Here is a 14671-nt window from a genome sequence, read left to right as displayed (position 1 = left end):
TTTTTTTCTTTCTTGGTTTTAAAAAAGAAGAAAACGGGCTAGAAGATGCAACAACGTCTACATTATTTGTTTGAACTAAGATGGTTTTTTTGCTTTCCTTTGCAAAAAGAAAAAAGTGGGTGCTTCCCATTGTCTGTTGTGCGCCGTGACATTTCAAGCTGCTGTAAATGCTGGACCCCAGGATTTCTTCTGGGCTCCTTTTGATGGCAAGCAGCCATTTTCTGTTGCACTTACCCCCTCTGCTCTCACCTCTGGGATGTTAACTTAAGGAAAGGCACACATATCCGTGGAGCAGCAGGTGGCCGTAGGCCCTCCTCATGAAAGGCAGGCCCCGGCGGAGGAGGCACAGGCCGGCAGAAGCTCTGAAATAGCACCTGGACTGAGCAGCAGCGGCGAGGAGGAGGGTTCTCGACTAGGGAAGGCCACGCTTACTGCTGCCTGAGAAACCAGCCCATGAGGGCTGGGCAGATGCCGGTCTTTCTTCTGTCTTTCTTTTTGTCAGTGGCCTGCAACACAAATCTATCCGATCGACCAGGTTGAGATGGCAGGGAAGAGTCTGTTCCACACTAGCCTGCTCCGTTTGGATGTTTGGGAAGATGCTGCTTTTGGAAAGAATAGGAAACCCCAGGGGTTGACACGTCTGTTTTTGTTTTTTTAATGAAATAAACCAATACACAACAATTTGGATTTTAGTGTGGAAGGTTCAAGTTGTTAATAAATGGTATTTTAAAAAGACAGCTGTGTGCCTGTTGTGATTTGGCAGGGGGAGATGACGAGGAGACGTACCCCTAGAGAAGAAAGTAAGATATTCGTTCAAGGCCATGTGTACGCAAATGTGGGATTAAGGTTAAACTGTTCCAACAAAGCCCCCAACCATATTGACCTTGTGGGCACATTTGAAATTTTGAGAAGTGTTGAGCACCCCCACAAAATGGCTGCCTTGGGAGGGGCAATCAGATAATGGGAAGTTAAAGCCAAGCGATTTCCTATGATGCAGGCAGCTGTTGGAATGGGCGTTCCCTGCCGATCACAAGTCATGCCTCCTTGGGTCTCCTGAAACACCATCCAGTGAGCTGACGGAAGCCAGGAATTGCTTTAGGAAAATACACTTTGTGGAAGAAATAAGTGGGTACCATGTTATGGATCACTAAACTATTGTGGGCAAAGGATTACATTTTTGGGGGATTACTAGTTCCATCAAAGAAGTTGTTTTTAAACTCCGATTTTCTTGACCTTTTTAGGGAGATTCAAACCGGCTTACAATTGCCTTCCCTTCCCCTCCCCACAACAGGAACCTTGTGAGGTAGGTGGGGCTGAGAGAGTTCGGACAGAACTGTGACTAGCCCAAGGACACCCAGCTGGCTTCATGTGGAGGAGTGGGGGAACCAACCCAGTTCGCCAGATTAAAGTCCACCACTCTTAACCATGACACCATGCCAACTTTCAAAATAGCTAAAATTAAAGCCTTCAGTAATTCCTTGGCAATCCTTTTCTTGCCTTTTTGTGTACTTGGATTTGTGATTATAGCTCAGAAAGTGTAGCCTACTATTAGGAAATGAACAGAAAATAACAAGGAATTTCACTTGATTCTTTTACTTATCTCTGAAATGCTGTTTATCAGTTTAAGGTGTATGCTCTGCTACTTTAAAAAAATCTTTATACAGCTCCAATAATGTACATGGCATTTCACAGAGCTTCAAAACCAAAGAAAAAGGGGTCTTGCCCCAAAGGAGCTTACCATCTAACTTAGGAACGTTAGGTAGAATTGAACAAACTTGAGCCACCATGTTTACAAACTCTCTGGATTTCTTAACACCTCTTGAGATCCCAGTTAAGTTATGAAAAATCCACCTTGTTTGCTTTCAAATTCTGCAAACATCATTTATTAGAAATTTAAAAAAAAACTAACAACCAAGACAGATACACAGCCTATCAAGAAATGCACAAGTAACAAAACACTGAAACAATCAACAGGGCTACACAATCATGCACTAAGGTTTCATACTAGCATAGTGTTTGGGTCCCAGGTTCAATCCCTGGCCTTTCCAGTTAAGAGTCTCAAGTACTGGAAATGGCAAGCAGCTATTCTAGGCCCCAAAAGCCCCTCCAGTCACAGTAGGTAATACTGGGATAGACCAACGAGTGAGAAAAAGTAGAAAGCCAGTGTGGTATAGCAGTTGAACCAGGATTTGGGAGGCCCAGATTCAAATCCCTACTCGGTTGGGTGACACTAGGCCATGCCACGCACTCTCAGCCTAACTTCCCTCATAGGATTCTTGTGAGGATATAATGGAGATGAGAAGAATGTATGTCACTTTTGAGTATCCACTGGGGAGAAAAGTGTACATATATGAATAAATAAATGGTCTGACTCAGCAGACAACCTCTATTCATTATAACGGACAGTCTATTTCCTATATTAAGTTGTGAAGATTTTTCCTTTTTTTATATTACAAGCTGCCTGGGGGTGGAATAAGGCTGCAACAATAAACCTTCAAGTCCACCAAGAGGCAGCAGAAAGGAACAAGAGTCCAGTAGCACCTTAAAGACAAACAAAATTTCTGGCAGGGTTCCGTGAGTTCCAGCTCACTTCTTAGTAGAGGCAGTACTGGTAAGAAATTTAAGTTTCTTTCCTTCTTGTTGTAAGAAATGGGATAAAACTTGAGTAAGCCAGTTTGAGCTTCTCCAAGAGAGGACAGGATGCGAGCCTGAGGGGAGAGAAAGAGAAGGAAAAGAAGAAAAAGCGGTCTGTAAGAATTGGAAAGGAACCAGTGGGGCTTCCAGAAGTTAAGAGTTCTACTATCCAAGTGAACCTGAAGACTTTGTTTAATATTGATAATGTTAGGAGATCCCTGAGAAGAAGGGCCTAGAACCAGTGCATCTAACTATTAACTGATGGGTAGAAAAAACCCTGTTCAAGATGCTGTATTTACAACCCAACCAATATTTTGCATGAACCATTTGAAAAAGGCACGAGAGCTTCAATTTTGTACCACTCGAAGAATAAGAATTAGAAGTTAAAACTAGAAAAGCTTAGACCGTATACACTTGTACTGCCCCAGAATATTTTCTTTCACTCTTGGGAGATTCAATGCGTGAGAAAACACCGTTGCACATAGCATAAGAAAACATGGTTGCATGCACCAACCACATAAGAATGGTGTATGTGCAAGACTGGAGGATGTTCCAAAAACAGTGCAAGGCACTTTCGCACCCTTTGGCACAGTTTCCACCTTCAGCGCCTATAAAGTGGTGACAGAGCCTCTCTCCTCTCCCTCAGTTTCCTGAAGTTGCCACTGGAGAGAGGACCCAAGATTAGAATCTAAGGCGCTCACAGCAACAGAGGGAGGGGTGCGTGCATAGAACAACAGTCAGTCAACATCAGTTACATGCAAAGTTCAACCCTATTGTTCTTGTTGTGTTTTCTGTGCAGTCCCACATGGGAGAGTGGCAAGTTCGCTTAGCTGAAGAAGTGGGTGTGAAGCTCTTCATGAAACAAGCTGTAGAGGACCGCTTTGGCTACAGCAGAATCACTTTGGGAGTCCACATCAGTACTGTGGTGTCTGCTAAAGATAGATGGTGTCCATCAGCTGGCTGCTCTGCAGATCTCCAACAGGAAGGATCTACCCCAGAAGGCAGAGGATGAGGATTGGGCTGTAAAGCCTCAGAAGAAGAGTTGGTTTTTATATGCTGACTTTCTCTACCACTTAAGGAAGAATTAAACTGGCTTACAATCACTTCCCTTCCCCTCCCCACAACAGACACCCTGTGAGTTAAAAAATAAAGACACACACTGTGAGGTAGGTGGGACTGAGAGAGTGTGACTAGCCCAAGGTTACCCAGCTGGCTTCATGTGTAGGAGTGGGGAAACCAATCCAGTTCACCAGATGAGCCTCCGCAGCTCATGTAGAGGAGTGGGGAATCAAACCCAGTTCTCCAGATCAGAGTCCACCGCTCCAAACCACCGCTCTTAACCACTACACCATGCTGACTCTCAGGGAAGATGATGTTAGCTTCCTGAGAACACAGTCCAGTGAGACAATGGCTGGGCTGAAATTTTACAACCTTTTTGGGGGCCACCAAAGGCTAAAGAGATTTTTGCCCTTCCTGAGATGGTCTGTTCTGTGAAGGAGAGGGCTTGCTTAACCGAGTGAGCGCGGGGCCCTTTCTGAGTCATCCTGGACTGCTGGAAATACTGGCATTACTATATCCTGATTTAAGTGGAAAGATGAAACAAACTCTGGTAAGAATAGAAGACTTGAGCATATAAACCACCTTATTGTTATGAAACTTAAGGGATCATCTATTTAGCTTTGCAGAAGAAAGAAAAAGAATGCTGAAACAAAGCGTGCTCTTGGGTCTTACCATTATTTCAAAAGTTAAAACCATGCTGTGATCTTGGCTAATCGTTCCCAAGGTTTAGTTTCTCAGTGGTCAAGTTTCTTACTCTGAACTCCTCAACTGTAAGCAGGGGGGGGGGAGGCTGTTATAAACTGCTCCCTCAAGTACTGATGGCTTTCTGTTCTGTAGTTCTGGCTAATCTCTGCAACCCTGATAGGTTCTCGACTCTTGAGTCAAAATGGCCATGTTGTTGGCTTTTATGGCCTGGAAGCCCCAACTTGGATTTCCACAAACATAAGAGAAAAGATTCCTTTGGGAAGAGTTTAGCTGAATGATCTCTAGACCACCACAAGTCCATCTAAGCCACCCATGCATGATGGCAGTAAGTATTGTTCAATTAACAGTGCAGAGTGTGAAGAAGTATTCTGTTCTGCCTGTCCTGCTGGGGTCCAAGAATCTCATGCAATGGATACCCAAATCAATAAGCTGAAGAGACACAGATGGAGAGAAGTGCACTTGCATAGTTGCACAGGCCACCAATGGTTACAGCTATTGGCCTACAAGAAATAAAATTTTGGTCTAGTCAAGGGAATTCTGCCCCTTCTCCAAGGAACTGAAGAGTGTCCTATATGGGGCTTCCCTGGTACATCTTCCCTGGTACATCCCAGAGACTCCTACCACAGTGTCACTCATTGCTCTTCAGAGCTGCGCAGAGATTTGAATCCAGACCTGGTCCAGCTCTATCCACTCCACCACATTAGCTCTCTAACCATTTCAGAGAACCAGGCAGAAGCAGAAATTAGAGTTCAGAAACGGAAGACTGCAGAAGAGCAGAAACAAGGCTCCAAGAAATAAAAGCATTCAACCATCCTCTCAAAACAAGCCAGCGATAGCAGCCAGTAAAGACTTAATGTCTTTGGGAGCAACCCTGTTGGGGTTTACTCCAAGAAAAGCGTCTTCACAACTGCAGCCTTCAGAAGCTTATTTGACACTATGACACAAAACTAAAAACGATATATAAAAATTATAAAACTAACAAACACACACCAAAATAAATAAATATATACACACACACACATGTACACAAACACAATAAATCTAACACTTAAATATGAAAATCTCCCTTTTGCACTCTTAGCTGTGGAGATTTATATCTGCTTCCAAAGTGCATAAAGATCATATAGAAAGAGAAAAAGCTGAGGAAATAGTTATTCCTTGGGAGTGCAGGGAAACACAAATCAAGTTTGTATTAATTACGTGATTGAATATGATTGAAAGGGGTTGCACAATTGCTGTTGCAATCATCGAAGTCAGGGGACAGCTGAAAGATTCATTGTTAGGCTGCGATTTGAAATTCAGAATTTAAAATTATGCACCTAGAAAAACAGAACTAATCCTCTCACATAAGTTACGTATTAACATCTCTGCCAAAAGAAACGTCATTGCCACTCCAGTTTTCATATTAATTAACTGAAATTCTTCTCATACCTGACAGCAGCAGGATCCTTGAGCACTAACTAAGTTCCCACTCCAAAGATGACTTTGGTACAAAACTAAAGGAACAAAGTATCTAACCAGAGGAACATCAGCATGCCCAAAGATCCTTTCTTCACAGCAAGCATAAGAGGTTTTTAGGTACCACAAATGAAATCACTTTACAAAATGGAAAAAAATGGGTACCATTTTCCACTGGAAAGGCTCAGAGTGGCAGGATTTTTGCAGTGCAAATAGTTCAAATAAAGAAGTATTTTTAAAAAACTTCTGCCCAGAGAAACACACTGTATATGTGTATTCTGGACCAGCAAAGGAAATATCACAACCCGGTCCTGTGGCAAGAATCTGGGTCCCTGAGGCTGGCAACAGCCAGTCAGTGTAAACCACCGGGATATGTTCTCTACTCCTTGCAGTTCCTGGAAAAAATACTGTCAGCAAATCAGTTTTCTGCCTGGGTAGGAGGTATCAGCAGCCTACATTCCAGAAACAAAGTCCTGACACCAATAACTAGAAACCAATTATATATGACTGTGAGAGAGAATAAGTTGACAATCTGCCCAAGGAACCCAAGGCAGGCAACTATTGCTGACCGAAATTGTCTTGCAGGCCAGGTCTCTACACTGACAGCCCTGCCTTCATTCTTCATAGACATACAGATGCCTGGAGATCAGGGTTTCCCTTATTTTTATCTCAACCCCCTTGAGATTCACATTTGGGTCACAGAGTGTCTTCAGCAAAGTGTCCAAAGATGCATTCTTCCCATTTTTCTCTTGCCATGTCCGAAGCATCTGAAAGTGTTGTTCAGTCACACTGCCGTGGGCGTTTGCTTTAGCAATGTCAATCTCATTGTACGTCAAACCAAGGACCATCATGTAGGAATGCCACTTGTTGAGGGGCACCTCTTCCACAATAGTACAGAAAGACAGGCACAGAGCTAGAAGGAAAGCAGACAAAATGCTGTGAGAATGCCGTAATTCTGAGGGAGTCAAGGCAGTGGGGGGAAAGTCCAAATAAGGGGATATTGGGTGCAAAATTCAACATTTTGTGGTTCGTTTAACAAAAAAAAAATTCTGAGCTTTAAGCTTGTAAGTGTGAGTAAAAACTTGATTACTCTCTGAAGGCCAAGCCTGAACTCAATTCCCAGGGATTGGTGAAGGGGTTTCAAAGTGATATCACAGCAGGATGGGCTGAAGATAGACCACAATCCATCAGTAAATCCCTGGCTGGATCATGACAGATCTCTGAAAGCTCCTGCCTCAGAAGCCACACAGAGCCCTCATTTCACCAGCTGCACCTGTTCCTGACTGGGCCACTGGCATGCATTCTTTGGTAACATCCAGATTGGACTAATGTAGTGGACACCATGTTGTCCAGAAACTTCAACTGCTATGAAGTGAGGAGCAAAAATATCAACCACCTGAAGGAAGGACTGCCTCCACACATACATACAAGCCCAAGTAAGTACAAGCATCCCCCCCCCCCATCAGTTGCCATGCCTGGCAATCCTAGAAACAGGCCCAAGTTAGGCTCACAGTGAGTTCAAGCTCAGGTCTTTGAATACTGAGGAATAGTTTATCTTGCACTGAAATGCACATGGGAACACGGCCGGTGTGCTCAAACTGAGCTACAAGATCAGAAGAACACTTACTGTCTGCTGGGTCCTTCCCATCTGAGGGAACCAGCTTCCTCCTCTCCTCTTCTAAGGGTACTGGGCATTCCTACAAGTCAGAAAGGAGACAAACCACACAGCTTAATAAGATGTCTCATGGAAGAGAAGGGGAAGGGATATGCCACACAGTAGGCATTGTCGCTGTCTAACTCTACAATGAACTATTTCTAGTGAGTAGCTGAACAGGAGAGTTTAAAACGAACAACTGGTATCTGGCTATTTGTAATTTTAATTAGCAGCATCAGCACCAGCATCCTTTGTTCTAAGGAGCCCCAGACGGACCCTAGGTGTGAAAGTTTGATTTTGAATTTGTTTTTGACTTTAAGATTCAATCAGTGTGTATAAAAAGCAAGCCTCCGGTTACCTCTTCTCGCAAAGGGTTGGTTTCATCAGGCTGCCTTGTGCTGGGGCCAGGCTGACTTTGGGACAGCAGGTCCTTTCCTGCATTCCATTCATTGTCTTCACTCTCTGTTGGTCCGTGAGCGCACTTTGTCTGCAGCCATAGGAGAGTCTTGCAATGAGTACAAAACATGCATTAGGCCACACACAGGAAAAGTTAGCAGTAGCCCACACTGAGATGGGGAGGGAGCAATTTAGTCACAAAACCAAGCAGCAGGTAGGAGAGGCCACAGGAAGTCCCCTGCTAGACAATGGCCACCCACCCAAGCAGGAAAGATACCCCATCAGTTGCCCAAGGATTGCGGATGTGAGAACAACCACCTCACCTTCGACCAAGGGCTGCTATAGGTTTTTTGTTTTTCAAATCCCAAATTTAATCTGTTGACTGTAAACTGTGTCTATAAATCTTCCAAAAAAATAAAGCCCTTTATTTTCGTGTCGCCTCTCCACCGCTTACAAAATAAAAATCAAAAACCACATTACAAGATATTAATTAAAATGCAGCATTAAAAACCCAGCCCAGCATAAAATTAGAGACCATCAAACAGACTGCTAGCAGCTTAAAATACAAGTTTCCAGACTAAAGTAGTGTGTTTTTAAAAAGCCTGGATAAACAGAAATGTTTTGGACTGGTGCCTAAAAGAAAGCAACATAAGCAGCAGGTGACCCTCAAGAGGAAGGGCATTTCATAAGCAAGGTACCACTACTCAAAAAGCCCTATCTTTGGTTTGCCTCGTGCCTCATCTCTGAAAGCAGGGCACAGAGAACAGGGCTTGTGAGGCAAATCTTAAGTGGTGAGCTGGACAATATGGGAGGGAGTGGTCCTTCCCAAAGGTGGTCTTTCACATACTTGGTCATTTGGAAGAAAGTTCCACTAAGTTAAATAGGATTTGCTCCCAATTAAATGTGCACAAGATAGTAGCCTTATCTCTTGAAGTAATCCATAAGAAAGACAGCATGCTATCACTTTACTATATCCTTCTATGAAACTGGGATATATTTGGAGAAATTGAATATCTCAACAAGCGTCAGATTCATTCGCTTGATAATTTGGAATCTTTACATACCCTGCTCCCAAATAGCTTAAAGATGTTTACCCCCCCAAAAAACCCAATATAATCAAAGCAAAATGGGGGGGGGGCGCTGTAAATAATACAGAACTAATCATAAAAACCACCACCATCCAAAAAAGAAAAATTCCAAATACTTCGTAACAGTCAATTGCAAGTTAAAAAACAACAACAAAAATCTTTACAACCTTCTGTGAGCTGGGACAGAGAGGATGATCTGCTAACCTCTATATGGAAAAAAGTTCCAAATTTTGCAAGCCACAGCTGTAAAAAAGTATACTTCTCACTACGTTCCAAATTTTGCAGGCCACAGCTGTAAAAAAGTGTACCTATAACTACCATTGTTGTGGCCAGTTGTGGGACAAAGGGCGAGCAATGCAAGCGATCTGACCTCAGTTAGAGGGGAGGCTCTCAGAGAATTTTTCCATGATAAGAGGTTAAGATACCATAGAGAAGGAGTCGTACAGAAGTGTCTCTGTTTGTATATTTAGGGGAGGCGCTGTGCATGGCTCAGTGCAAGAGCACATAATTTGTGCGCAGTTCCCAGTTCAATTTCAGATTCCTGTAAAAGGATCCCTGTTAGCAGGTGTTAGGGAAAACTTCTCTGTCTAGGATTCTGGAGAGCTGCTAACAGTCAGAGGAAACAGTTCTAAGCTAGATGAACCAGTAGTCTTACCCAGTATGATGGATGGCTAATATACATGACAATATATGTATTAATATACGAGTCAGTGTGATGTAATATTTTAGTGACAGACTAGGTAGATGAAGGGAATGCTGTAGATGTAGTGTACCTTGATTTCAGTAAACATTTGATAAAGTCCCCCATGATCTTCTTGAAACAAAGCTAGTAAAATGTGGGCTGGACAGTGCTAAGGAGGATTGGTAATTGGTTGACCAACCGAACCCAAAGGGTGCTCATTAATGGCACAATTTTATCCTGGAGAGGAGTGACCAGTGGGGTGCCACAGGGGTCTGTCCTGGGACTGGTACTATTTAATATTTTTATAAATGACTTGGATGATGGGATAGAGAGCATGCTAATCAAATTTGCAGATGACACCAAGTTAGGAGGGGTAGTTAATACCCCGGAGGATAGGGTCAGAGTTCAGAATGACCTTGATAGACTGGAGAGCTGGGCCATAAGTAATAAAATGGATTTCAATAGGGAGAAGTGTAAGGTACTTCACCTAGGCAGAAACAACATAAGGCACAGGTACAGGATGGGAGAGAGTTGGCTTGACAACAGTACATGTGAAAGAGATCTGGGAGTCTTAGTGGACCACAAACTGAACATGAGTCAACAGTGTGATATGGCAGCCAAGAAGGCCAATGCAATTCTGGGCTGCATCAATAGGAGTATGTATCTAGATCAAGGGAAGTAATACTACCACTGTATTCTGCATTGGTCAGACCTCATTTGGAATACTGTGTCCAGTTTTGGGCTCCACAATTTAAGAAAGATGTTGACAAGTTGGAGCGTGTCCAGAGGAGGGCGATCAGAATGGGCAAAGGTCTGGAATCCATGCCCTATGAGGAGAGACTTAGGGAGTTGGTTTTGTTTAGTTTGGAGAAGAGAAGATTGAGGGAGACATGATAGTCATGTTTAAATATTTGAAAGGATGTCATGTTGATGAGGGAACTAGCTTGTTCTCTGTTGCTTCAGAGACTAGGACACGGAGTAATGGATTTAAACTAATAGAAAAGTGATTCCACCTAAACATTAGGAAGAACGTCCTGATGGTGAGGGCTGTTCGATGGTGGAATGCACTGCCTCGGAGGGTGGTGGAGTCCCTGTCTTTGGAGGCTGGATGGCCATCTGTTGGAAGTGCTTTGATTGTGGGATCCTGCATGGTGGGGGGAGGGTTGGGGTCACTGGGGATGTGGGGGGAGGTAGTTGTTAATTTTCTGCATTGGGCAGGAGGTTGGACTAGATGACCCTGGTGGTCCCTTCCAACTCTATGATTCTATGATTCTAGGGCTAATGAGATATGGTTTCAAATGCTTGCTCAGCCAGGAATCTCAACCAGGAAGCCTGAGCTGCTTGGAGGAGTGGCAAGATAAGAATGCCATCTATCTATTTAATTTTGAACTGACTCCAGAGTGCAGAGCCAAAAAAAATCCACAAAATGTGCTTTGCTAGGAAATCCAAAATGGCTAATACAAGGTGGGTTGGCAGGGACGGATGAGTGGCAGGGTTGGTAGCAGAGACAAGAAGGATGAGTAAGGGAGGGAAGCTAGAGAAAAGAGAAGAAAGAAAAAATGCAGCAAAATGGAGGGGAAGAAATGCTAGGTGGATTGAAGGTAAGTGAAAGATGGGGGGAAGAGAAGGGTAGGTGGGAGGGGAAAAAGCAGGGAAAGGGGGAGAAGCTGCAGGGGATGTGAAGGGAGGGAAATGTGGGGGAAAGAATCAGGGTGAGAGGGTGGGATTCCTCCTCTCTGCAAGACCTCACTGGTCCCTCACACATTAACAGTTACTTTCTACCTTCCACAGAGATGGATGCAGATCACATTTACTCACCTTTGAACGGATCGAGTTTGCTCTAGTTCTTGTTGCGTAGTCTGCAAAAGAGGGCAGAGTGCCATTAGACAACTTCAGCCTGAAAAGCCCAGATCAGGGCTGGAAAAACCATTTTAGTCAACTAGCCAAGAAGAGAGGTTGCCTCTTGCCCATCTATCATCATCAAGCCCAGCATTCTCAAAAGTTTCTGATGCAGAAGAAAAAGAAGAGTTGGTTTTTATACCCCACTTTTTCTCTACCTTCAAGGAATCTCAAAGCGGCTTCCCATCCCCTCACTACAACAGGCACCTTGTGAGGTAGGTGGGGCTGAGAGAGTTCTGACTAGCCCAAGGTCACCCGCAAGCTTCCCCCCATTACTAATTGTCACCCTGAGCTCTCAAAGGGCAACCCAAACAGGTAGGCCTCAGAATGCTTCCGAAGGTCCTTGCGACTGGATTTGGGGGGAACCTGTGGTAGGGATACCCCTCATGGTGAGGGGGCAGCAACCAAGAAAGCCATTCTCTCATTCTTGATGGCTTAATTTGATGCATTATGACAGCCATTGTATTTCAAAAGCTAATGAGACACAAAGGAAAGGCAGCAACTAAAGTATGTTGAAGCTAATTTGTAGGTTATAACCAGCATCTTAAACTGTACTCAGAGAGTAGGGATCTGGTGTGGGTGTTGGGGCACTGATACAATGCATTATTATGTCCTCGATGAGGCACAAGGACCTAAACATACACACACACACACAAAAGCCATGTGCTGTATTCACACTACTTTCTGTTCACTGGATTTAGAATTGTTTGTGGCTTCATGTGAAATGCTACCAATACAAGAGGGATGGGGCCAAGTAATTCCTTTTCTATTCAATGTGCAAGTTTTGAGGAGGAAGCAAAAAAACAAAGTGCTGCAACAGCAACTTTAGAATCCAGTATCTGAAAAAATTTCGACTTTGTAAAGATAGCAAATTTCTACACCTTATGCAGCAGAGACATGCTAGAAAGCATGTGGGCCATCCCCACAAACATCACAGAAGCCAGAGAGCCTGCTGGATATGATTTCCAGTAGTTGGAGGAGGGGAGCTTCAGTGTTCCTTGCCCATCCCCTGACCAGCAACTTCAGAATAAACTATGCCTGATTATAAAATACTGGTTGCAGTATACTGCAGAATTTCAGTCACTTGGGTGCAAATTTTTAGTTTCTTTTAATATAGCACCACCCACAGCCCTGGTATTACAACTATACTCTGCCCATTTACAACTGAGAACATTAGGACTTGTCTCCCCAATACTTAACGCCGAAATACCATTCTTACCTCGAAAACAGCACCGGAGATTCTTCCTGTACTTGTAAATCGCAACAACGATACACAGAACAAGGATGCCACCGAAGATGCCAACCCACAGTGGAGTAAGTGTTTTGGAATCTCAAAAGAAAGACACAAGATAATCTCAAAAGAAAGACACAAGATAATCTCAAAAGAAAGATACAAGAGGCCAAAGGCTGTTAACAATATAACAAAAATAACTGCCCGGGTAATAATAAATAAATATAATTAGGTAAGACAATAATGAAGTTGTAATTTGGATTCAGTACCTTATCCCTGCTTATAATAGCAAATTGGGCTATTTTTGGCGCAACTCTAGAAGGAACACTGCCTCTCCCACCTGTATGCACACACACTCTCCACACACACAGAAACCTACCATTCTTTCCTGATGGAACAGTTGGTGAGCTTGTTGGGATTGGCACACACTCTATGTCACTCTGTGGGGTGCAAGGCTGCGCCATCTCTTCTCCATCAGGACACCTAGGTGACAGAAAAAACAATGTACTTTCTCCAAATGGACTACAAGAAACTAGAATTCCAGATGCATCCTTGAGAAGCAACACTGAAGGAGTGAAATATACCTTCAGAATAAAGAATGTGGTACAGCCCCCTCAGGTAGGCAGATAAGCAACATTATGACGCAGTGGAATTAGGTTGCATTGTACCAGCCAGAAGAACAGTTCACTCTTTGGCAACTGATCTTCTGGAAACAAGGTACCTGGGGTTCCAGTTGGCATAAGGGTGCGGCCTGTATGTTTAGACAGGTCTCTTTTTTGCCTTTCTGTTTGAGCATAAATTAGTCCTCCTGAAATTGTACCATTTCAAATGTAGACGGAACAAAATACACTTTCCAACAACCTTTCAGGTACAAAGCCCCATGTTCTATTGTTGAGGAAGAAGAGATCTGATCTAGCTCTCTTCTTGAAATGCTAGCTCTTAGTTTTTGTTTTGTTTTTAAAAAGAAAAACAAAAATGAGAAAGGGGGATTCAAGAATGTGACCTGTGCTTTCTGAAGTAGTACAGTCCTAGGATTGCATTACAAGTGTTTTTCCTGAATGCGCAGTTCAGTTCATATACACTGCAGTTAGGACTGTGCACCCTGCCCAAGTAAGCTGCCTGTCAATGACTGCACTGTGAATCATGGAAAGAAAAGCAGAGAGATCTCAGAGTATCCCAAGCACTTTCCCTTTTGTATTTTGGAAGAGATGTCACAGTTGCATACATATTTGCATATCTGCACCAAAGGCATAGAAGCCTGAGAAGATTTGGATGGGGTTAAGTGGTGTTGGGGTAGGAGCCCCATGGCGCAGAGTTGTAGCCCAAGCTCTGCTCACGACCTGAGTTCGATCCCGACAGGAGTCGGTTTCAGGTATCCAGCTCAAGGTTGACTCAGCCTTCCATCCTTCCGAGGTTGGTAAAATGAGTACCCAGCTCGCTGGGGGTAAAGGGAAGATGACTGGGGAAGGCACTGGCAAACCACCCGTAAACAAAGTCTGCCTAGTAAACGTTGGAATGTGACATCACCCCCTGGGTCAGGAATGACCCGGTGCTTGCACAGGGGACCTTTACCTTTTTTACCTAGTGCACAGTCAGCCTTCTCTGTTCTTCCCCTCATCTCTATTTTAGTCTGACTGAAAGGAAGGGTGGATGGGAGGGATTCCAGACACAGTAAAGTCTTCCTAACCTCTTGCTATGAGGACAGAGAATGCCAAGCATCTAACACGCATCGTTTTGCACTGACCTGGGCTTGCACTTATGGCACGTTTCACATGGCTGGCTGGGAGAACAGAAGGTGCCCTCCTTGCAGGCACATTCAGTATTGCTGGTTTTGGAGCATGACTTTAGCATCACTTGATCTGGAA

General features: G+C 43.8%; 1 protein-coding gene across 1 annotated transcript in view; it reads right to left on the bottom strand.

Annotated features, from left to right (window-relative positions):
- Nucleotides 1-6470: 6470 nt before the first annotated feature.
- LOC130487419 (tumor necrosis factor receptor superfamily member 10B-like) overlaps nt 6471-14671 on the bottom strand; it is a 34189-nt gene continuing 25988 nt past the window's right edge. The window contains exons 7-13 of the mRNA XM_056860910.1: nt 14551-14665; nt 13186-13289; nt 12795-12905; nt 11495-11535; nt 7869-7997; nt 7484-7553; nt 6471-6769 (exon numbers count right to left, since the gene is read on the bottom strand). Of these exons, the coding sequence (XP_056716888.1) occupies nt 6471-6769; nt 7484-7553; nt 7869-7997; nt 11495-11535; nt 12795-12905; nt 13186-13289; nt 14551-14665 (869 nt within the window). The remainder of the gene's footprint in view (nt 6770-7483; nt 7554-7868; nt 7998-11494; nt 11536-12794; nt 12906-13185; nt 13290-14550; nt 14666-14671) is intronic.

The sequence above is a fragment of the Euleptes europaea genome, chromosome 14 (genome assembly GCF_029931775.1).
Source record: "Euleptes europaea isolate rEulEur1 chromosome 14, rEulEur1.hap1, whole genome shotgun sequence".
Lineage (NCBI taxonomy): Eukaryota > Metazoa > Chordata > Lepidosauria > Squamata > Sphaerodactylidae > Euleptes > Euleptes europaea.
Note: the sequence above shows the minus strand (reverse complement) of the source record. Positions and strands in the feature narration are given on the sequence as shown.